The sequence below is a fragment of the Mustela erminea genome, chromosome 21 (genome assembly GCF_009829155.1).
Source record: "Mustela erminea isolate mMusErm1 chromosome 21, mMusErm1.Pri, whole genome shotgun sequence".
In the NCBI taxonomy this organism is placed as follows: domain Eukaryota; kingdom Metazoa; phylum Chordata; class Mammalia; order Carnivora; family Mustelidae; genus Mustela; species Mustela erminea.
The window spans coordinates 39645516-39668444 of record NC_045634.1 but is presented as its reverse complement, the minus strand read 5'-3'; the positions used below and the strand labels follow the sequence as shown (position 1 = coordinate 39668444).

The window sequence follows — 22929 nt, the reverse complement described above, 5'->3', positions numbered from 1 at the left end:
GGGCTTTTCCCTGAGGCGCCAGTCTCCATCCCAGCAAGCTAAGAGACGCCCCATTTCCCGAGAGCTTCCTTCCCTGTCGAGACTGGCCCACAGAGCACAGGTCACATGGACTCTGTGAATATCCTGCACTTTCAGAAACAATAAATGGACCTAATTATCACCCAACTTCAACCCCATGGTGGTGAACAGATCACCATTTTCAGGCCGACAGACCAGAGACAAGATTTATTTGCTTTCGTACAAGAGGGATTTTCTCCTCCCTTGAAGAAGAATGTATCAACTCACGGCCTGATCACCTCTCCTCCCGGGCCCTGGGGTTACACCCTGCCCCGGCGTAAGCTCGGGGGTGGCCTGGGGAACAGAGAAGGGAAAACCCGAGCTGGGGAGAGGCGAGGAAGGGAGTCGGCAGTAAGAGGAAAGAGACCAAGTAAAGGGCCTGTCTGTCTGCCGCCCGCAGGGTTTTCCTCTCCATCAACTGTGTATGCGCTTGCCATGCACAGAAAAAACGTACATTGATCACAATTAGGAGACACAAATTAGAAAGTGAGAATTAACAGGAAAATTAATGTATTTGTCACTATTTTCATATTGGCAGACACGGCTTATTAATTCACGGGCACTGAGGGGAGGTTCACAGCCTGGCACAGTGAGAAGACAGGTTTCCCGAGGCCAGTCAGGGAGGCCCTGAAGGCAAGTAATGGCTAACATCTCGCCTGTGGAGTGGTCCCTTGTCCCTGCAGGACGGGGCAGGACTCCTGCGTCTCGGACGTCACCCACATTCTATGCTGACTTACTATTCAGGGAGAGGAAGAGGCAGCGGATGGGTAGGACACTTGTGCAGGGGACATTTCTGCCTGGGGCAGCGTGGGGAGGAGCCCGACGTCAGGAAGAGTGACCCTCCTGCCCCCCTCTCCCACCTTAAGATGTGTCCTCCTCAAAATGCCCCCTTTAGGACAGGCCCCCACTCTGCCCACGGGCAATCATTTTCTTGGTCACAGCCCTGGGGTGTGTGGGCCTATGCCCGTGTCCAGGTCTAGCTAGTGGCTCTACTTACTGACTTTTATGAAGCTCAGGTTGCTTCACAGCACCTAGCTGCAAACTGATGGATCTCCAGAACAGGGAGCAAATACTGGCTGTCCCAATCTGTCTCCAGAAGGTTCCCGTTAGTGGGACAGGCATCTCTCGAGGACATGGAGGGTGGCGAGGGAGGAGGATCTCCGGAGAATGGGGCGTCCACTGGACGGCAAGAAACCGAACGGTCTCCTTCAGAGCCGGACACAGAAAACTCTAGGGAGCACACACAGACACCACTATTATTCAGCAAAGTTGCAGGATACAAAACCAATATGTAAAAGTAAGTTGCATTTCTATTCTAGTGATGAACAATCTGAAAAGGCGATTAAGAAAGCAATTTCATTTACAACTGCATCAGAGAGAATAAGATACTTAGGATCTTATGGTGGAGAGAAAGACTGGTATACTGAATACTACAAAACATTGTTAAAGGGAATTTAGAAAGAGACGTAAATACACAGAAAGGCATCCCATGTGCACGGAGTGGAAGACTTAATAATAGTGTTGAGATGATCACACCACCCAAAGTGATCTCCAGGTTCAAGGCAATCCCTATGAAAATACCAAACATGTTTTTTCCACAGATAGAAAACGCTAGCCTAAAATTCACATGGAATCTCAAGGGGCCTCTCATAGCCAAAACAAACTGAAAAAGAACAAAGCTAGAGGATTTACACTTCTTGGTCTCATACCTTTCACTGTGGTCCTAGCATAAGGATAGACATACAAACCAATGGAATAGAACAGAGAGCACTGAAATAAACCCTCACATCCACAGTCAGTGATTTTCAACAAGGGTGCCAAGATCAGGAAAGACCAGTCTTTTCAACATACAATCCTAGGAAAACTGAATATCCACACACAAAAGAATAAAATTGGATTTTAGCTTATACCATATATAAAAATTAACTCAAAAGAGTTAAATGTAAGAGTTATGAAGAACTATCAAAGTCTTGGGAGAAACCTTATGATACTGACCTGGCAATTATTTCCTAGATACGAAGCATCAGGAAACACAGGAAAGGAAAACATGACTCAGCTGGACTCCTCCAAATGTAAACAACTGAAACAGTAGTAAGAGAGAGAAAAGGCAGGCAGGCCACGGAATGGGAGAAAACACTGTCAGATCATTTCTCTGATAAGGGATTAGGATACAGAATATATAAAGAATTCTTATAATCCAATGACAGAAACCAGATAATCCAACTCACTAATGGACATTGACTTCAACAGGTGTTTCCCTGAAAAAGAGAATGGTCCACAAGCAGGCGAAAAGATGCGCAGAAGCATCAGCGCCTGGGAAATGCGGACCGAAAGCACAGGAGACATCACTTCGCTGGCTTCAGGACGGCTCCCGCCGAGGAAACAGGAGATACGAGTGTCGGTATGGACACGGGGGCCATGGCACCTCCATGCAGGGCTGGTGGGATGCAGGGTGGTGTGGCCACCGTGCACAGCGGACCAGCATTTCCTCGAGAAGTCGCACGCAGAGTTACCATCAGACCCAGCAACCCTACCCCCTGAGAGGTGGGAACACACGCGTGTACACAGGATTCCGTGCACGGTGTCCACTAATCACAACGGCCAGATGCCCGGTAAACAAAATGTGCCATACCCAGATCGTGGAATGTTGTTTAGCATGAACACAAAACTGCAGATTACTCATGGACACTAGATTGTACACTGATGGATTTTATGTCATGCATAGTTTACCACAATGAAAAAATACATTTTCATGGACAAAGCTAATGACCTCCTAAACCGTGAGTCCGCTGCCAGGTGTTTCTAGAACCCTCTAATCCTACCAACAGGTGACTATGACCAACACAAAGGAAGGGTCAGACCGGGAAAATGGTGTTCCTGATGTTCTCAAAGCAGACAAGAGGCAACAAGGAAGAAAATGATAAATTCGACCAGAATCATGTGACTGAAGCCACAACATTTAACATCCGCAAAGTGTTCTTAAAACACAGAGTTTCGAATACAAGTTTTTATAGCTCTATAAAAATAAACAATTTCAAATTATACAGTCTATGACATTTAATAGAACACCTGTTTTCAAATTTTACAAGAATCAAAGCAACAGGATCACTGTGCAGTAATCTGAGTCACAGCAATTTCCGATAACTGAGAAAGGTCCATTTTATCCCGGTTTCTCGAAGTCTCGGACTGTGTGTTGCTCATTGTGTACAACACACAAACAAACAATGCGCCCGGATGTTTTCCTAGTTCCCGGGATCCGGGTTACAACAGAAGTCGGGGGGATTCTGTCCTCTTTGTAGGGATGTCTCTGCTGACCTCACGTTTGCCTTTGATATTTTCTTGCTAAATGTTCGCTCTTCCAGACGCACTGACTTATTCCCAGTGTTTCTCGGGAAGGATGTGTGTGATCCAGTAATTAAAGAAAGCCGAGAGCACTCTGGCCTGGTCTGGGAGGCAAGCACACAACGTAAAACAGAAAATACAGTAGCACAGGAAAACCCCAGACAAAGACGGCCCGTGTCGGTCTTACAGAAACTAGCTATTGGCTCCAAGCAGAGCCTGCAGAAACCCCAGTAAAGCTCGGCTCCGGCGCCGAGGTGATACTGGCCGCGGCACGCGAGCCCTCGGCACACGGAGAAATCCTGGGGGTCGATGTTTCCATCAGGTAAGAGTCGGCCGTCTGCAGGCTGTGTTGGACCTTCAGAAAACCCGCCACAGAATCGCGTCACCCCCGGCATGCAGGGGAAGCCACAGGCACACAGAGACCCAGTGGAGGCAGCGGCACGCAGGGGAGCAGAGCACTCAAGGGTTGCAGGCGGAACCCCCAAGCGGGGCGTGGGGACCCCTGGCACAGGCGTGCGCGCAGGGGAGCAGAGCGCTCAGGGGTCAGAGACGGAGCCCCTAGAGGTGTGGACATGCAGGACCAGCGCAATCATCCCATCGCGCCCTGCGGCCAGACTCTGGCTCAGCCCGCCCCTCTCCCGCCTCAGGGGCCTGCCCAGCTTTGGGTGCAGGTTCTCTGGCTCAGGTGCCAAGCGGCCTAAGCACTCGACACTCCTCACAGGCTGCCACCAACGCACAGCAACCTCCCAGCTCCCACCGAGCGTGGACTGCCCTCGGGAGCCACCTGCGGCCAGCGCCCCTGCAGCCCAGTCTGCCGTAGGCAACTGCGCAGGGAGCTCCGCCCCCGCCCGCTGGGAACAGAGGCGCAGGGCAGAGGCCATTCCAAATGTGCCTGCTGCCCGCACCAGCGGCCTGGCCCCTGACCTCTCGCTCCCTCACCAGGCGTTGAGGAGGGTCGCAGGACAACATGCAGTAGAGGCCCAGGCTCCTGGTGGCCCCGGGGCACCTGCATGCTGGAACCATAAAGGGCCAGGGAGGCAGCCCCCTTTCCTGTGCACCAGCTTTGCCCCAGCTTGCACACACAGGCAGGACCGTGGGAGGAGACTGACTGGGGTGCAGCCAGGAACCCCCCCAGTGTCAGGAAGGGGAACGGCTGAGCGGTGGGAGGGACCTGTGCTGCCCCCAAATGCTGCTGTTCCCAGGCCGCCTGCTGCCCACACCAGGCCCACGACATGCCCACGTCAGACACACCGGCCTCCACAGACAGGCCTCACTGCCCGTGACACACTCCGTCTACAAAGTAGCTTTGAGCAGAAAGCTTGGAACGCATCTCCTACGCGCACTAGCGGGGACTCTGTTTCTAAGAAAAGTGCTTCAAGTGCTTGTAAGTTAAGTTCCACCGAGTGGGGAAGGGAGCGTGCTTGTTGATGAAACTTGTCCAGGGGCGTGGATGTAAGAAGCTGAGAAACATCCCCGCTAAATCCCCACGTGTGGCCGAAAACTCTGCCGACACACGTTAGAGAAACGCAGACGGAAGACCTCCGTGGGAGGAACACAGCACCAATTCTGAAAATTTAAAATCATTTATTTTTATCTCATAAGTACTTTATATTTGTTTAACTTAATAAAACTGGCTTTCTGCAATTTGAGCTGAAACCTGATGGAAACTCAAGTCTGCTCCACGCAGGAGAACCAGCACTGAGTGCGGACCAGGTAACCACCAGAGCCGGGACGCCAGCTCTCAGGAAGCTCCGGCTGCCCAGCCGCGCCCCTCAACAGAAGGGCTCGGGAGCCTCAGCCTCCCCTCCGCAGTGCTCACCGCACACGCCCTTCCAGGCTTCCCACGCCTCCTCCTGCAGGGCCCCGGACGCCTCTCCGCTCTCATACACCTTCTCTGCTCTGTGAAGGTGGCCCCTGGCAACCTTCCCTGTTCTCAGCCCCACGCTGGGTGTCCAGCCGGCATCCTGCCTGGCCCCCGTGTGACCCTGGCTCCCCAGGATCCCTCTCCCGGGACTGCCCAATGGAGCATCACAGCTCAGCGCCCACCGCTGGGCTCTTCCAGGGGCTCAGGCCCCACGCCTGCCCACGTGGCCACGCTGGGGCTCTCACCTGCACAGCCTCCCTGAACCTCCACACCTCCAGATGGCTTCTCTGTCTGTCAGCTAGGCCCCCAGCCTCCTGCTCCTGACCCTTCACTCTGGTCTGAACTCGAGAGCCAGGGGTGTTGCTTGTATCTGGGAGCATGGGCATGGCATGGGCCATGTTGCACTCGGGCCGACACCACCACCACATCACCCTCCGTCCCGTCTGTCCGTGCCCACGAGCCGCTCCCACGTGACCTCCACCGCACTCCATTCCAGTGCGTTTGTCCCTGGCCGCAAGAATATCTCCTGCTGCAGGATCTCCTGCTCCGCAGACTCTCATCTGACACGTACACGGCCGGCGTCGCTCCCGACCGCGTCTCCCGTCTCCCCCCCAGGACACAAGCACCCAAGGGCAGGGCTTTGTTTGCCCCGTTCTCCGAGAATCCAGCCGCTGAGAACAGAACACGAAACAGGCAGACGCTGATGAAGTTCAACAAACATGCTAATTCAGGACACTGGGGGCAGCTCTCCAGGACCCCAGCTCGGGGAGCGGCAACCCCAGCTGGAGAATGAAGTGTTGACAGGCCCTGTCACTCCCCTGCTTGTCATCCCCGTGCCACACCGGGACGGCCTTACCGCCCCCTCACCTGACCTGATGCTGTGACAGACCTTCCAGCTGCACCACGAGGTTTCTGGGTGGAAATGGTTAGTGTGGCCGCTCTGACATTCTTGAAGTCGGCAGAACGCCTCCATTCACTCAGCCACGTGCCTGGTGGGGGTCAGCTGTGGGGCTCTGCGTGGCGGTCCTCCAGACAAAGCCCTGACTTTCTGATCCTGGCCGTCTGCACACTCCCGTGGCCTCACATCCCCCCACCACCCATTTCAAGCTACTGACATGAAGTCAGCCCCGTGGCACTGGGAGGACTTGAGCACGGCTGGCCCAGCACCTGGAGGTTTGTGTGGAATGCGTACCCTATAAAAGCCGACACACAAGGGAGAAGTCACCCCGTAATTCATCTGTCTCCAAGGTATTCAGCAGGAAGAACAAGTTAACCTCTTAGCAGTACAGCAGAGAAAGAAGAAGGGAAGGCGGAACATTTAAACGGGTGACGTCTGGCCCTAATGGTTCGCAGCTCGCCGCCTGGAAGATCAGACGGCACAGGTCCTTCTGTGCCCGTCCCACGAGTCGTGCTTACGGCACGCCCGATCCCGTGTCCCGACAAGCTGCGCACACGTCCCGCTGCTCCGCCTCGGGCTGTTCTGCTGCCGAGCGGGGTCTTGGAAGCAAACCCTAGGGGCCCAGTACGTACCGGGCGGCATGGTGCAACACGCCGGGAACCTCTCCAGGATGCGCTGCAGGCTCACGGTGTCTCGCATGAGTAACAGCGTTTTCATGTGATCCACCAGGAGCACGTCGGAGGGGGACACGCTGTGGTCCTCGAGACGCTGGAGCAGCTCCTGACAGGCCTCCGGGGACACGGCTGAGTCCCCATCCTTGCAGGCACCTGAGCAAAGCCAGGGTCACAGAAACGCGTGTTCACGTTTACTCCCGTCGGGCGAACGTAAGCCCCCAACCAGACGCGTCTGCTCGGAACAAGCTGTTTGCACGAAGCCACCGGGGGAGACCATCCGAGCAGAACGTGAACCGGGAGCAGCGAACGCGCGCTGCTGAAGCCGGAGGGGCCTGCCTGTCTGCGCCTCCCCCTCCTGCAACACCTTCCAGACATGCTGCTGGGAGTCCCGGGCAGCGACAGGGCCCCGGATACCGCCCAGCTCTGCGGACTGGCCTCGGGCGCCCCTGCCCCCACTCCCGCTGCACGGCGAGCGCTCTGGGTGTGTTTTCTGCGTTAATCCCACCTGGAGATCCTAGGCATTCTGAGTCTATGACCTGACGGCCTTTCCCAACTTGGAGAACTCCCAGCTACCTCTGCACACGCCCGCAGTGCCCCGTCCTGGACTCCCACACACACGTGTCCGACCCGCTCCCGACCCCTGCGGCGCCCGTGAGCCTGGCCCCTCATCTCCCTCGTGCTGAGCCGACCTCCTGCTCACACTCAGCATGGAGACCTTAGTCTCAGTAACCATACTTCTCAGAATTTCCATTTGACTGTCTGAATAGACTGAGGCTATCTGTTGAAATTCTCCAATTTTTTCACCTTTTCTATTTTTTTTTATTAATCACAGCTCTTTCAGTGCCTGTCTGATAACATCAACGTCTCCACCGCATGTTCGTCTCGTGGTTTCTCCCGCTAATTTAAGTGTGTGGGGATGGAGTCTGACGGTGGTCTGGCCAAACCTGCCCCTGCGGGGACTGAGCGGACACCCCCGCCCACCCCTGCTCCAAGTGTGTGGCCCTCTGGGGTGCTCGAGGGGCCAACCCTCGTCAGCCCCGTCGGCACCCCGAAACTGCCGAGGTCCGCTGTGTTGTCAAGCTCCTGGCATCTCCCTGCCTTCTGCCCCACGGAGCGGCATCGGGCAAAGCTCCGAGGGACCCACTGAGCACCTGCTTCTCTGGCTCTCCTTCCGCACCACACACGGCAGCCGCTGGGCCTCCCCTCCCCCTGAGGTCTGCCTGCGGCTGAAGCTGAGCCGGTGGGTGAGCATCCCAGGGCTTGGCCGGCCCTCCCCTGCACCCTGCTCCAGCGCCCACATGCACGGCCAGCAGACGCCCCCAGGGGAAGGAGGCTGTGGAGCGCCGCTCGGCCTTCACATGGTGTCACCTACTCTGGGGTCTGCCCTTTCAGGTGCTTTTCTGCAGAACCTCCCAGATCCACAGGCAACGGGTCCCATACTTAGGTCTTCTGAGGCTTCTGTGCCTATTAGCGCTGTGTTCCTACTAGCCTCGTCTGGGTCAGTTAAGTCCATTTTCACTCTGTCAAGACGCAGTGCTGACAGGTGTGCTAAAGGCAAAAGGGTAAAACTGATCTATTATCAACGGCATTTTTACACCCTTGTGTAAATCAGTTCCTTACCCCCCAAATGATCCCAGAGCCAGTATTTCTCAGTCTGGTTCATAAGGTTAAGTTCCTGTTCACAGCAGGATTCACCAAACCCACCCCAGCCCCTGAATCCACTGGAACATCGTCAGAGCAGGCAACATCTGTCCCGAGCGCCTCTGTTCTTGGGGTGAACACGGCGGTTCGACAGCCCCTGCTGCTTCCTGATCCTGAGGTCGGCGTCCATCAGTGGACACCAGTGCGAGGGGTTACCACCCATGAGAATGCGTCTGCTCCCCTCTTCCACCTCCTGCAGCACACAGAGAGCTGCTCAAAGACGCTCCCCGAAAGCCTGAAATCTGCGAGTCCCGTGCAGGGAGTGAACCACAGCGTGCCCGTGCTCACACCACGGCCCGAGCAGCTCCCCGAGGTGAGTGTGAGGCCGTCGGCCCCGCCAAACGCACTTACCTTTCCCGACAGCACCACACCCCCGACATCGGGCTGAAAGCAGTGGGGGCGCGGACACCAGCCCCGTGAGGACGCGGACACAGCCCCGTGAGTGGCCGCAGCTCCACATGGGGGCCGCACCGCTCTCTGGCACGCCTCCAGCCGTACTGGAGAGAGTTTACAGATTCTGACCTTGGCCTCAAAACTAATGACTTACTTTGACTGCCGAATGTTTTAATGTTCTACATTTTAAGCATTTAAATATTTTACTGTATTTATTCCACATACATGGATACCATTATTTACAAGAACGGTAAAAAACATACCATCATAAAAATAAATTTCTTGTGTCGACTTCAGAAACCTCAGGATCCCATCTGCCTTCTCATCGGTACTTTTCGCATCTTCCTCATTGGCATCTGTCCTGTCCTGGTGCTCCCCGCAGGCGTCCGCACGGTCCTCCTCGGCGTCCTCCTCCGCGTCCCCCTCGGCGTCCCCCTCAGCGTCCCCGCCGCCGTCTGCCGGGTCTCCTGGATCGCTGTCGCCCTCCTCGGGCTGGTACATGAAGTTGCGGCCAGAGGCTGCTGTGAGTAAACCCGCGGCTTTCTTCCTCTTCATCTGCTGCTTTTTCTTCAGTTTCCTCTTCTTATTTCTACTGATCGTGGGGCCATCTGTGGGCTGTGGCTGCGACTTCTCTTGTAAAAGACTCTGCTGTTTCTCTAATTCTGCTGGTTCCGAGTGATCATTGCTGGGATTTTTAAGACTCTTCCTGGATTTATGCTTTCTCGCCCTTCTTCTCTTCGGTGGGTCGGGAAGCTCCTCCTCTATAAAAACAAATTCAAATACAACGGCATTCCGTACAATGGAACCACAACAAACACAGCAGGCTAAGTTTTCCGTTAGAATCTTGCAGATTCCGTAGGAAAAGAATTTAAAATATTTACCTGAGTGCTTCTCAGCTTTATCTCAAGTGACTACCTGACCGGGGAACCGGGGACCTCCCCGGAACTAAGCGTGCGGCGGGCGCGCTCCTCCAGAGAGGCCCGCGCGAGGACAGACTGCGCGCACCCCCGTTGCTGCAGTCGTGACAAACGTGAGGTTTCGGGGATGCAAGAGCTGTTGCGGTTTTATTGGGAGTTAAATGTCAGGCCTGTGGCCGTGGAGAAAATACGTTAATTCCTGTTCCTTGAGATTTTACTTTGGTGCTTCTAAGAGTTACTCGGATGTGAGAACGAGTCATAAGAAGCAGGTCCTGTGCAGGAACCAGCATGAGGTCACAGCCCGAAAGGAAGGAGGAGCCTGGGCTCACGGTCAGCGGCACAGGGTCAGCCGTGCACGCGCCCCCAGGCCTCTGACGAGAGCGCGGCATCGGGCAGGGCTCGCGGACGGCAGTGGTTGGGGGGGGTCACAGAGCTGACACAGCCACCATGGGAGTCCTGCACCCGGGGGCCACGAGTGTCCCCCCTACCCCTTGGAGGTGGCACAGACAGGGTCCACGCCAGCCAACGACTCTACAGGCCCAGCCAAGTGGCCCCAGGAGCACGACCCCCACCAGTAAGTCTCGTGTTTGGGGAGTGCTCATTCCCGAGCGGCACCCCCGTGGGATTACTGTGGGGAGTCAGAATGTGTGACGTCTGCGGGCCACGGCGCAGGCGCGGTTACTGTGCTGAGTAAAACTCTCCCTCCCGGTTGCTCTACTCCAGGCTGTAATTCCGCCTCTGGCTTTGCTCACAGACGCACACACAATGGCTGTGTCCACACGCACATCTCTCGCGTGGCCTCTCTCCTCGCCCACCTTGATGGCCGCCCTGTGGCAAGCTCCAAGTGACAGAGACAGGAACTGGCCAGTGCTGGCGCTCTGGACGCATCACCTCCTGCCCTGCGCTCCGGACCCCAGGCCACGGCGCAGCCCACCCCCGCTTCTCCAGCTGAGCGGCCGACCGCGGGCCTGAGCCCCCAGCCCCCCGCCAGCTCCGTGCCGTTGCCAAAGTCGCCGCTGTGCGTGCACACGGAGCATAAGTGTGTCCCTGCTACGTTCTGAGTAAGTTCTCCTCGCTGTCCTGACAGCACGACGCCACACCTGTGAACCCCGGCACAACCGTGACCTGAGTGCGGAGCCGAGGCCACTCCTCGTGAAACGGTGACACCAGACTGCCCTCCGGTGCCCCCGTCGGTGTGTCGAAGGCCCCTCCTCGGTCACGTAGGATTAACTGAGCACGGTCTTGTGCTATTTTGTCCGAAGCACGTCGGCCGTGGGACCCGCCAAGTGCAGCCGACAGACCGAGGCCGAGTCACAAGGTCTGTGAGCAGCTGCTCTCAGCAACTACAAACGCTCAAAAGTGACAGCTCCTCATGGAACTACGTGTTTGTTTTTTTTAAAATTTCCCAGGTCCAGTTAAAAAAAGAAATACACAAATTTCCCCTCATGGTTCACATGTGCCTGCCTTCCTTCACGTGGAGAAAAGGAACCATCGGCTGTGCTACCGTCTCATCACCTCGGAGCAGAGCCGCCTGGGGAGCAACGGCAGGTGCGCCGCGCCCACAGCTGTTCACGCCGAATCCTCCGGGGTCCTCGAGAGCAGCGCCCTCCTCCAAGCTCCCCCGGCCTCGCCACCGGCCGCTCTCAGCCTCCGAGGCTGATCTCCCGTGCTGCCTGCTGAGTGTGAGTGCGCTGCCGATCTGCTGTTTGAGAGGGACCACAGGGACGCCACGAAACCATCAGTGCCACACAGCGTTCCACGTGGGCAGACACGGTGTGTGCACTCTGCAAGGAAAATGGTGCACACTCAGTGCCTCACACTGTTCCACGCGGGCAGGTGGGTGTGTGTGTGCAAGGAAATGACAACACTACGGTACTGTAAGCCCACACCCAGCATGCTAGCTGTCCTGCCTTGTATGGTGTGAGCATAGGTTGGGTTTTTTCCTACTGCACTGTCCTGATTTCCAACTTTAAGGCAATGAGCAAATACTGTTTTTGTAATTTAAAAAAATGAACTTATTTTAAACTTGATGAAATTATAACATTTCCAAACATATGGGATGTGAGTAAATTCTACTTAAACAGGAATTTATACTCTTAAATGCGTCAGGAGAAAGCTATAAACCAATGATGGAAACACCTGAAGAAGCCAGAAAAACAAGAGCAAACGAAACACAGTGAAAGTATAAGAAATGCACACAAGGGCAGAAAAGACAGAGAAAATGGTGCAGCAGAGACAAATCAACCCTGAAGACGGAAAACGGATGAACAACCGGCAAGACAGGCCGCGGAGGGTAGGGCAAGTGCGAGCCACCGGAGGTGGTGGAGGCACGTGTACACAGGCTGACGGCCACTACAGGCCACTGTGGACAATTCCACGCAAATAAATGAGTCTGTATGAGATGCAGGATCCTGAAGAAAACACAACTTACCAAAATGGCAAAATGGACACATGAAGAAACGGAACCGCTTAGTCCCACGTCTCTCACAGAAATGGAATCTCCAGTTAAAAGAACTCAGGTCTAGGGCGCCTGGGTGGCTCAGTGGATTAGGCCTCTGCCTTCGGCTCAGGTCATGACCTCAGGGTCCTGGGATCGAGTCCCGCATCGGGCTCCCTGCTTGGTGGGACGTCTACTTCCCCCTCTCCCTCTGCCTGCTGTTCTGCCTACTTACGTTCTCTATGAAATAAATGAATAAAATCTTAAAAAAAAATACAACAAACTTCAGATCTAGGTCAATTCACCAGTGGCTTCTATTAAGCATTTAGGGAAAAGATCAATGCCCAGCTTACACCAGAGAACAGACACGGGGAGCACTGTCCTCTCTCCAGACCCTGGTGGGGACCTTCTGAGATGGGACAGCAGCAGGTGATCCTGCCCATAAATGTCCACAGGTTCCAGGGATACAAAGTAGCTGATTTTAAAACCACACATGATAAAGACTCGTAGCAAAGCAGAAATGGTAGCAGAGAATTCTGACACAGGGTAGCCACAAAAAACCCACAGCGAACAAGGCACACGGGGCAACATCCCGGAAGCCTTTCCGAGGTTGGGGAAAAGCGTGCGACGCCCCCCGGGGGAGATCGGGAGATCCTGGTGGGGCAGAAAGGCGAGGCAGGGCGCACTGGAGTGGGGAGGGAAGGCAGAGTCAACCGGCAGGCGCCACAGCCGCTCGTGCAAACACAGGACGTCTGCGAGACGGCACGGGATGGCCATGCCCGGGTGAGTGCGCAGCCCTGCAGTGGGAGGCGCCCCACCCCAAGAAGGAAGCGCCCGGCACACGACCACATGGATCGGGGACCACAAGATAATGACAGCGAGTGAGGGACTGCAGACCGCGGTCTCGTGATGCTACAGGGCTGGAGCAGGTCCCCCCGCCCCGCACTGCTCCCTGCCTGAGCCACAGTCCACACTCTGAGCTCCCTGAGTGAAGACCCCGAAACCCCCAGACTTGGGGGGTGCCCGCTGGGGGAGCAGGTGGCCAGGGCCTGGGGGTGCTCCAGACACCTGCCCTGCAGTGAGTACATGAGGTTCTTCCCATGCTCAGGCCCGACCGCCACGGGACGGCCGCAGTATCTGGCGCTTCTGGAAGACGAAGTCCGAGGCACAGTATCTTACGCATGAGCTAACACAGAAGAACCGCACAGGCGACCTGCTACGAAGGTGGCGAGAACCCCACGGCCAGGCACACACATATGACCCCTGAGGAGAAAAGGTGCTGGTGAGTAATTCTCACAAATGAGATGAAGGAAGACGTGTCCTGGGGGGTGGGAGTCAAACCCACAAAGCGCCACGAGGTTCCGATGGAAGGCAGGGGTCACAAGGACGCAGCGGAGGGCAATGCAGCACCGCCCCAGGCGCGTCTCCAGCGTGACTCACACAGAGGCTTTGTCCCGGAGCCCGCCGGAGCGGAACCGCTCCCGGACACGTCCCTCCGTCCGGGCACAAACACCCGTGGCGCGCACACCTCCCACAGCCGGTGCTTTCCGCCAAGTGGCACCGGGTGCGCCCGCAGTCGGCGAAGGCCGGTGCACGGTAAGAGCTCCTTGACGAGAGCGCCCGGAAGTCTGGCGGCGCGGCCAGAACCTTACATGAGTCCGCAGCAGAGACCTTCTCGCCCAAGCTAGGAGCCCGCGGAAGAAATCAATGTGCAACTCCTGCATGGAACCCCGACGGCATCTGGCTCAGGATTTACATTTTTTTTTTTAAGATTTTATTTATTTATTTGATAGGCAGAGATCACAAGTAGGCAGAGAGGCAGGCAGAGAGAGAGGAGGAAGCAGGATCCCTGCTGAGCAGAGAGCCCGATGCGGGGCTCGATCCCAGGACCCTGAGATCATGACCTGAGCCGAAGGCAGAGGCTTAATCCACTGAGCCACCCACGTGCCCCTGGGATTTACATTTTTGATGCAAAGGTCTAGGTAGAAAGTATTTCTTTACGGGAAAAGAACCGGTGAAGCAGAACAGCAATGATCTGGTTCTTTCCCCTCATCTCTTGGTCAGAAGAGAAGTAAAATATATATTTCAACTTAGAACCTTCAAAATGTTTTCATAATGTTTTATGTTCTAAATGGTTCATCATAGCCTCTGGCTGGGCCACTGCTGTCAGCCCGAGAAGGCTTGCGTGTGGCAAGTGGCGGCCCCTGAGCCCTCCCGAAGGAGTAGGGGACGCAGGTGGGACAGGCCATGAGGGGCACAGCCGGGCCCGGAGAGGACAGGCCAGTGCAGTCGACTGCAGGAAGCCCCGTCTGCTCGTGGCGACCGATGACATTTCTGTGGTGTGTTAGGGGCACCGCACATCCTTGGTCCTGCCACCCCCACCTTGAGCTTGATCCCTTGACCTGCCTCTCGTGCCCCGTCCTCAAGCAGTCACAGCTCTGCCTGTAGCCTGGCCTCCCTGGGCCCCACACGGCCTTGGTGAATGGGCCTCTCCTCAGGCGGCCCCTCAGCCCTCGGACCAGACCAGGCTCTCGTCCACCCTCACTTGATGTCACGGGCTCTGGTCCCCACGACACCGGGCTGAGGGCAATGTCTGGGGCGCGGCTGACATGCCTCAGCTTTCACTTCACTTCAGGGAGCTGTCACCTACACACAGTGGTCACTGCGGGCTACCCAGAGGCCGGGGGCCGTGACAGGCTCACCCTACGTCCAGGCCTTGAGCACGGGGCAGCAGGGACGGCTCGGGGCTGTGCTCCATCAGTCAGGGGCTGCCTCCTTCTCTGTGTCTCTGTGTCTCTGTCTGTCTTTGTCACAGTCCCTCTCAGTCTCTGTCTCTGTCTGTCTCTCTCAGTCTCTGCATCTCTCTCTGTCTCTCTCCATCTCTGTCTCAGGACCCTCGCCCTGTCCCCAGGCACTAACCTCACAAGGGCGCGCTGTCTCCACTGCGAACCCGTGAGCAGCTTGGGTCGGCAGCCATCTGCGGGGTGGGCTGGACCGAGGGACAAGGCAGGTGGAAAACGAAACCGGTGTGATGATGGGAAGCTCCTGTTTTGCCTGGAGCTGTGTCTTTCTCTTCCGTCCTGCAAGCTCCCTGCCCTTCGAAAACAAGGTTCTTCCACATTGGAAGGTACCTTAAATGCTGTTTTCTGTGACTTCTGCTACCCTGACCTTCCATCTCACCAGAGACGCTGGGCTGCAGCTCTGTGAAGGGACTTTGTCCAAACACGTGCTCCTCCGCACTCTAGAATGTTCCGTCTTCACGGGCCCAGGGCACACCTGCAATCTTGCCTTCTTCAAACCCTCATGCACAGTAAAAGCTATGGAAACATCTATATTAGGGAACCAGGGGCCTATTTATAGTCTGAGAAACACACTAATTTTGAAAAGCCGCCATCCCCAAAACATACCTTTCAGAAATGCTAATCTTAAAAATAATCACAATGTGTCCAAGTTACCTCAGCTACCGCTTGGCGCCTCCACGCTTTCCAAGGAGCCGCTGTGGTGGAAATAGTCAGGACCAAAATAGTCCCAGTCGAACCGGCTAAGTCCGGTTCTCACAGCGGCCCCAAGCTGCATCAGAAAAAAGCTAAGTGTTTTATTTGTTTGTTTGTTTGTTTGTTTGACAGAGAGGCACAGCGGGAGAGGGAACAGAAGCCGGAGTGGGAGAGGGAGAAGCAGGCTTCCCACGGAGCAGGGAGCCCAACGCGGGGCTTGATCCCAGGATCCTGGGGTCAAGAGCCGAGCTGAAGGCAGACGCCCAACAACCGAGCCACCCAGGTGCCCCCCAAAAGCTAAGTACTTGACAGGAAATGCGAGTTTCATTCTAGACTCAAAGCTAAGGCTACGAATGCACGGGGTGATGACCCTTCAGGCCTCAATGCTGTCCTGGTGCTAAGTGTGAAGCCGTAAGCTCACAGTCAGCGTTGCTCTAACCCGTACACGACAGCCCTTGTGAAAACAGGAAGACACGGGGTGCTTTGAAGGACTTTCTCTTGTTTTTAAAGATTTTTTATTTATTTGAGAGAGAGTGACAGACGGGGAGGGAGAGGCAGACTCCCGGTCGGGTGGGACTCGATCCCAGGACGGGGAGATTGTGACCTGAGCCCCCCGGTGTCCCTGGAACTGCCTCAAATTCAGGACAGTATTGGCCAGTGACAGGCGCCGACTGCACACATTCAGCAAGGGGAGAATGGGCTGTGGGTGGGGAGACGTGTCCCTGTTTCACTGGGATGTGGCTGCTTGGCTCCCGGGGCCGGCCCTCCCCCACCAGGGACTGTGAGGCTGGGGACACGGGAGAGCCAGGCCGGGGCCGGCGTGCAGCCCAGCCTGCACAGAGGGCAGCGGGGGCTGCACCTTTGAAATACGGATTTGCTCGCTCTTCTGCTCAGCTGGCTCTGGAAAGAGAGCAAGACAGGGCAGCGGCCGCGACAGGTGTGTCTGAGCTTTGCTTCAGCTCCAAGGGGTAATTAAGGTTTTAATTCCAAATAACATGGGAAGAGCACACGGGACCTTCATGCCATGGAAAAGAGCGTGTGGTTTCACACTACAATTGGGGGGCCCAGGGAGGCTCCACGGTCAAGTGTCGGACTATGGATTTCCACTCCAGGGGTGACCTCAGGGTCACGGGACAGGGCTCCGCGCTCCGCAGGGGGCGGGCTTGAGATCCAGGCTGTCTCGGACTCTTCCTTTCAAGACCAAAGCCACGACACCACAGTCCAGATAACAAACTCTTCTTCTGTCAGGCTGTGTGCCCGGCGGCTGTCAGGTCACTTGGCTCCAAGAAGCACTTCGGACAGTGGCTCTGAGCTGTTGCCACACGAACGTGACGAACACGTGGTCAGCGAGCGAGACTAGTCTGCAGCCTCATTACTTCCCGCCTTCACTTCTGAAACAGGTTTTGATGTTGAAGTCACCACCCAGTTCTCTATGTTAGTTTGAATAGGCTTGGATTCTATGTTTTTGGAAAATAAAACTTAAGTCTTGAAAACGGAGAGACAGGAGCTTAGAGAATAATTGGATGGCGCGTCACCCCGAGAACACTCAGATATGGCTTCTCAAAACAATCCGTCCTTAGAGTAATTCTCGGCAATACCTTCCAATCAAATGACCATAAAACCGGTGAAAGCTTTGAATTAATAACACAAGTGGTTTAATATATGCCAATAAAATCCCAAATCCATTTGATAAAATGTTAAAACCACAACACAACGCATGACAGTTAGATTAGGTGAAGAGGAATTTCTTCTAGAGAATGTGCAAACCAGGAAAGGAATGAAAACAGTGAGAGTAAAGAGACACTGAAGTTCTTCACTGGATACAGAGCTAGAGAAGAGTACACGGAGTCACTATGTCCTCCAGGAACAAGACGGCCCAGGGACGAGGAAGTCACAGGCCGAGTGGACTGGCTGTGTGCTGGGCGGGTGCGTCCGTGTCCCAGACTCCCTGAGCTGGAGGTGTGGGGACACCGGGCACCTGTGCCTCGCCTCTCACCTCCCAAGATGTGTAGCAAGGAGCAAGGAGGGTGCCTGGGCTGGCCGCCGGGCACTGGATGTGGACGGCCAGTGTGGACACACCAACCCTCTCCCACCACAGCCCCGCGCTGCGTGGTGGAGGCAGCCTCACACACGGTGCACGGTCCACCCTGTCCTCCAGACCCACGGCACCGGCGGCTTCGCATGGTTACTCAAGGTGCCCAAGCACACATTTTCCTTGTGTGAACCCGTTCTCTGCAGACAGGACGGGCCGACCGCTAGCCAGATGCCAAGTGTGCTCTCTGGTCCCAGATCACGTGCTGCTGGACTGCCTACCTCCTGCCCTGGGACATCTGGCACAGCCACCAGGGGCTTAGTGACTGTTGCCGGGAGGATAACCTCTTGATTCAACCTAGCTTGACCCACATGTGGTTCAACCCTGCTCTTGAAGAACAGCAACGTGTGTCAGTAATGAGATCTGAAACGCAGGCAGCACAGTCAACATGAAGATCCACATGTGTAAGTGCTAACACTTCAGAACAACCTGTAGACCACGCATGTCCCTTGAGCAATGTCTACACACAAACGAACGTAACCAGGTGTAGCAGCAGGACAGAACGCAGCCGTGTGGCTGGGTTATACACAGAACTCCTAGTAACGTAAAATAACTTACAAAAATATGCTGAAATGATAAACCTGACCCTTTACAACACTTTTCACATGAACATGCCAGACCTTCTTAGGATTCTTCATTCCTAAAACTAACTTGTTCCTGTTTACGCCTTTGCTTACTGCCAAGCCCAGCTCAGACCTGCTTCCTTCGTCCCCAGGGCTCTCCTTCCCCCAGAAACTCGCAACAGTGTAGGAACAGAAGACCTGTTATCAGCTTTGTTACTCACCTGTGAGCTCTGAGGGCTGCGTTTCAGCCCCTTCTGTTTCTCCGGTTTGACATACTAGGTTCTCAGTAAAGAGCTGGTGTTTCAGATCCAGCCACGAGACTGTGCAGAGCTCCTCATGCTCTGACGTCTACAGCAAATGTTGCTTATTCCTCTTCTCCACAAATGGGCACCAACTGTCTTTTGGAACCAGAAATACAGCGACATGTGGTCCACTTAGACTGCAGGATCCTCAGAGTTCCTCCTTGTTAGCCACACAACCAGAAAGACACCCTCTTAATGCAGGGATGCTCTCTCCCTATCGGACTGATTGGGATGAATGTGGAGGAGATCTGAGTTCCCTGACTGTTTCCTAATGGGGTTCCTTGGGTTACCAGAAAGCTCACGTTGGGTCCTGGATGGCTGGGACCCTGGTGGCTTTGGGAAGCTCTCAGAGATGCCACCAGAGACGAGGTGGCCTGGAGGACGCTGGCTGTGAGGCCTCCCTCACAAGGTGTGCCAGCCGGAAGTAGAGACCCACCACTGGCTCATGCATGGACACCTACTGCTTCACAATGACTGGTTTGGGGCAAACTTGTGTTCTTAGAGGCTCTGAGGATGCGGAGATTCAGAACGGGACCAAGTGTGGGAATGCAGTGGGATTTATGCGCAGAATTCATGGAGTTCTGGCACTACCTCATTATTTCGGGGTACAGCAGAGGCTTAGTAGAATTCATTCCACATTACTGTTCTCGTACAGTGTCCTCAGCCGACCACAGGAACCACACACCCCGTCCCATGTTTACAGTATTTTTCATTTCCTATTTCTTAGATAATTTACAAGAAGATATAAATTGCCCTGCAGAAGAGTTTGTGAAATCCCACATGAAACCAGGGGTCACCGGTAACCCACTTTGTGTCCACGTGACGACGGGAGAATGGGTCGCATGGAGTCCCAGAGTGTGGAGTCTGGAGGGTCTCGCCAGCCACAGCGGGAGAATGTGGTCTGTACACCTGTCAGCTCCCTGACGCCTTCGGAAAGCTCCACAAGACACTCCTGTCTCTCCGGCCGACTTCGGTCAGGCCAGGCCGTGGGGACATGGCGGGGAAAGCAGACTCGGATATGGGCCGCTGTCTGTCCACAGTGACTGTGGGCAGAGTGAAGCGTAGCCCTGCTGGGCTTGGCCCATCTCATCTCGGCCTCCGTGCTCCTGGGAACACACTGTCTGCTGGACAGCCTGCTTCCCCCAATCAGTGTCAAGTTTGCTTGCCACACCCCCTCACTGGCCAGCGAGCCTGCGGTGTGCGTCGCTGACTCACTGCGAGACCAGGGGTGGGGGGGTGAGGGGGGTGGTGCTCAGAGACGCGGTGTTAGAATTAATTTCATGAATCTTCTTTACCCATTATCACTTTTCAGGACAATTAGTTCAAGGAAATCTAAGTGCACTCACCCGTAAAACTGGGAAAGAATTCAGAAAACCGTCTATTCAAACCCCTGGTTATACAGATGAGAAAAACGCAACCCAAGCAGGTCAGGAGCCTGGCAGACCAGGTGGTTCAGACACAGTACGCCCTCGGCTCTCAGACCCCGCACACTCCTCCTCCGCTCCTCCTGGCCCCTCCCACCGCTCGCCGCCCGGTGATGTTCTTTCTTGTGCGGTGCCGCTGATGGAGGCCTGTCACAAAACCTCGGAGCACAGCCAGGCACGGGGACCGCAGTCAGGCGAGACCACGCACCTGCAGGGCTCTGAACCCGAGTGCGGCACGGACGCTCCTCGTGGGCCCGCCTCTGTGGCCCGGTGCGCTGACAGCTGGCGTCGGCCTACTCAGGTGCCATCGTGGACGTGCGGCCCCGAAGCCTGCAGCTCAGGGTGCCCGGTCCTCCCTGGGAACACCCCGGCATGTGCTACGGGCTGCAACCTTAGCATTTCATGGGAATCCTGGGCGGGGCGCTTCTCAGTAGTATTGCCACACGTGCGCTCGAGCCCCTCCCTCCACGGCATCCCTCCCCAGCTCTCTGCGGCCGGCCACCCACACGTGACGCATCATGCGGCTAAAACCCGACCCTCGGCTCACCTCCGTATTTCTCCCAACCGCTACGACCACTTGCCCAGGCTCTGGTTCCAGGGCTCGGCCTTCTGTTCTCAGATTCCACATACATGAAACCATGTATTTAACTTTCCCCTCAGACTCTCCATTCAGCACAACGCCCGGGAAGCCCATCAACATGGTTGCGAATGCAGGACCCCTCCCTTCCTCATGGCTGAACCATGTCCTGCTGGACGCATGTCATACGGTCTTCCGTGGACGCGCAGGGCTGCTTCGGTGTCTCGGCGACTGTCAGCAGCGCACGGGGAACGTGGAGGCAGGCATCGGCCTGAGGTCCCGATTCCCTTCCCTGTGGTTACGGGCCTGGCGGTGAAGAGCTGGGTCATACGGAAGTTCTTCTCAAATTGTTTGAGGACCCTCCGTGCTGTTTTGCAGAGCGGCCACACCAGCTCGCATCCCCACCAGCCGTGCGGGAGGCTCCCCTTGCGCCGCGTCCTCGCCAGCATCTGTCGTTTCCTGACTGGTTGGTTTTAGCCGTTCTGACTGGTGTGAGGTGGGATCTCGTTGTCGTTTCGACTTGTATTTCCCTGATGCCGAGTGCTGTGGAGCCCTGTTTCATGTGTCTGTCGGCCATCTGGATGTCCTCTTTGCGGAAATGTCTCTTCAGGTCTTCAGCTCATCTTCCAATCAGACGGTTTTCTGGCTACTGTTGTATGAATTCTTTTTGTATTTGGAACATTAACCCCTTATTGGATATATACTCTGCAAATATTCTTCCATTCAGTAGGCTGCCTTTTAGTTTTGTTAGTTCCTTCACTGTGCAAAACCTTTGGTTTGATAAAGGTTTTATTTATTTATTTGACAGAGAGAGATCACAAGTAGGCAGAGAAGCAGGCAGAGAGAGGGGGAAGCAGGCTCCCTGCTGAGCAGAGAGCCCGATGCGGGGCTCGATCCCAGGACCCTGAGATCATGACCTGAGCCGAAGGCAGAGCCTCAACCCACTGAGCCACCCAGGCGTCCAACCAGTAGGTTATTTTATTTTTTACTCTTATTTGACTCTGCTTTTGGTGTCAAATTTTAAAAATCACTCACAAGAACTATATCAAAGGGCTTTTCCTCCATGTTTTCTTCTAGCATTTTTATGGTTTTGGTCTCCCATTTAGGACTTTCATCCATTTCGAGTTTGTTTGTGTGTAGATAAGAGAGTGGCCCAGAGTCATCGCTCTGCGTGTAGCTGTTCAGTTATCCCAGCTGTATTCTGAAGACACTGCTCCTTCCCATTGCATATTCTTACCTCCTTTGTCCAAGATTCATCAACCCTATGGCTGGGCTTATTTCCAGGCGCACATGTCTGCGTTGTTACCCCCACTAGGCAGGCAAGGAAAGTGAGTCCAGAGGGGAGAGAAAGATGACAGAGACGTCACTGGGCAGACACTGGTGGGCAGAGCACAGACATGAGGAAGGAATCCCAGGCTGGGCCAGAGGGGCCTCGTGGGGCATGTCTCAAAGGACACTGTGGACTGCTGCAGGTCCCAGTGAGGAAGGTGTGCCCAGCAAGCCTTCACCGCGGGTCGGGGCAGGACCTGTGTGAGGCCCTCTCCGACGGCACAGCGATCGATGCCGCTTCCTGGTCTGCACACCCCCCACCAGGCGCGTGCTCAGACTTCGGGCTGCTGCTCAACCTCACCCCTGCACACCCTCCGCGCAGAGCGTGGTGCACGGGCCTTTCTGAACGCTCGCTCACACTGGAGACCACTGGTAGGAGGCCTGGGAAGACGCCTCCAACGTTACCGCCTCCAGTGCCCTGCAGTGGCCCACTTCCTGGGCTGACAAGGAGAAGGACCATTTGATAAACAGTAAACAGACAGATGGGAACAGAGAGGGGTTCTGAGAGCGGGAAAGGGAAAGACACGGACTTCCCAGCCGTGATCTGATGGGTGAGCTTATCGAAGCTCTTCTGGAAAAGCGGGCAGCATTTCCAGCAGCACTGAGTTAGGAAACCGAGCTCACAGGGCCTCCAGGAAGAATCATGTCCTCAAGCCCAGACCCTGGCCAGTGAGGAGGCCGGACTCGGCCAGCTGTGTAGAGACCACCATGGCAGCCACATAGGGTCCTAGGCAGAATGGTCGGAGCATGGTGCATAAGACTGAGCTCAGGGCTGGACCTGCCCACGCTCCCCTCTGAGGGTGACGGGCCGGGGACGCAGTGCCATCACCCCCATCTCCACCGGGCCCTTCCCCAGTTACAGCCT

General features: G+C 55.5%; 1 protein-coding gene across 13 annotated transcripts in view; it reads right to left on the bottom strand.

Annotated features, from left to right (window-relative positions):
* Positions 1-22929, bottom strand: part of ERICH1 (glutamate rich 1) — a 62297-nt gene that overhangs the window by 18178 nt on the left and 21190 nt on the right. For 10 of the 13 annotated variants that reach the window (XR_004282166.1, XR_004282165.1, XR_004282164.1 and 7 more), the window contains 4 exons: positions 9193-9690; positions 6794-6988; positions 1309-1310; positions 1055-1236 (listed from right to left, as the gene is read on the bottom strand). Coding sequence is in view for 6 of the 13 variants with exons in the window: in XM_032328873.1 (XP_032184764.1) it covers positions 1055-1236; positions 1309-1310; positions 6794-6988; positions 9193-9690 (877 nt within the window). In the remaining 7 variants the exon portion in view is untranslated. The other 3 variants (XM_032328876.1, XM_032328875.1, XM_032328874.1) reach the window with 3 other exon arrangements.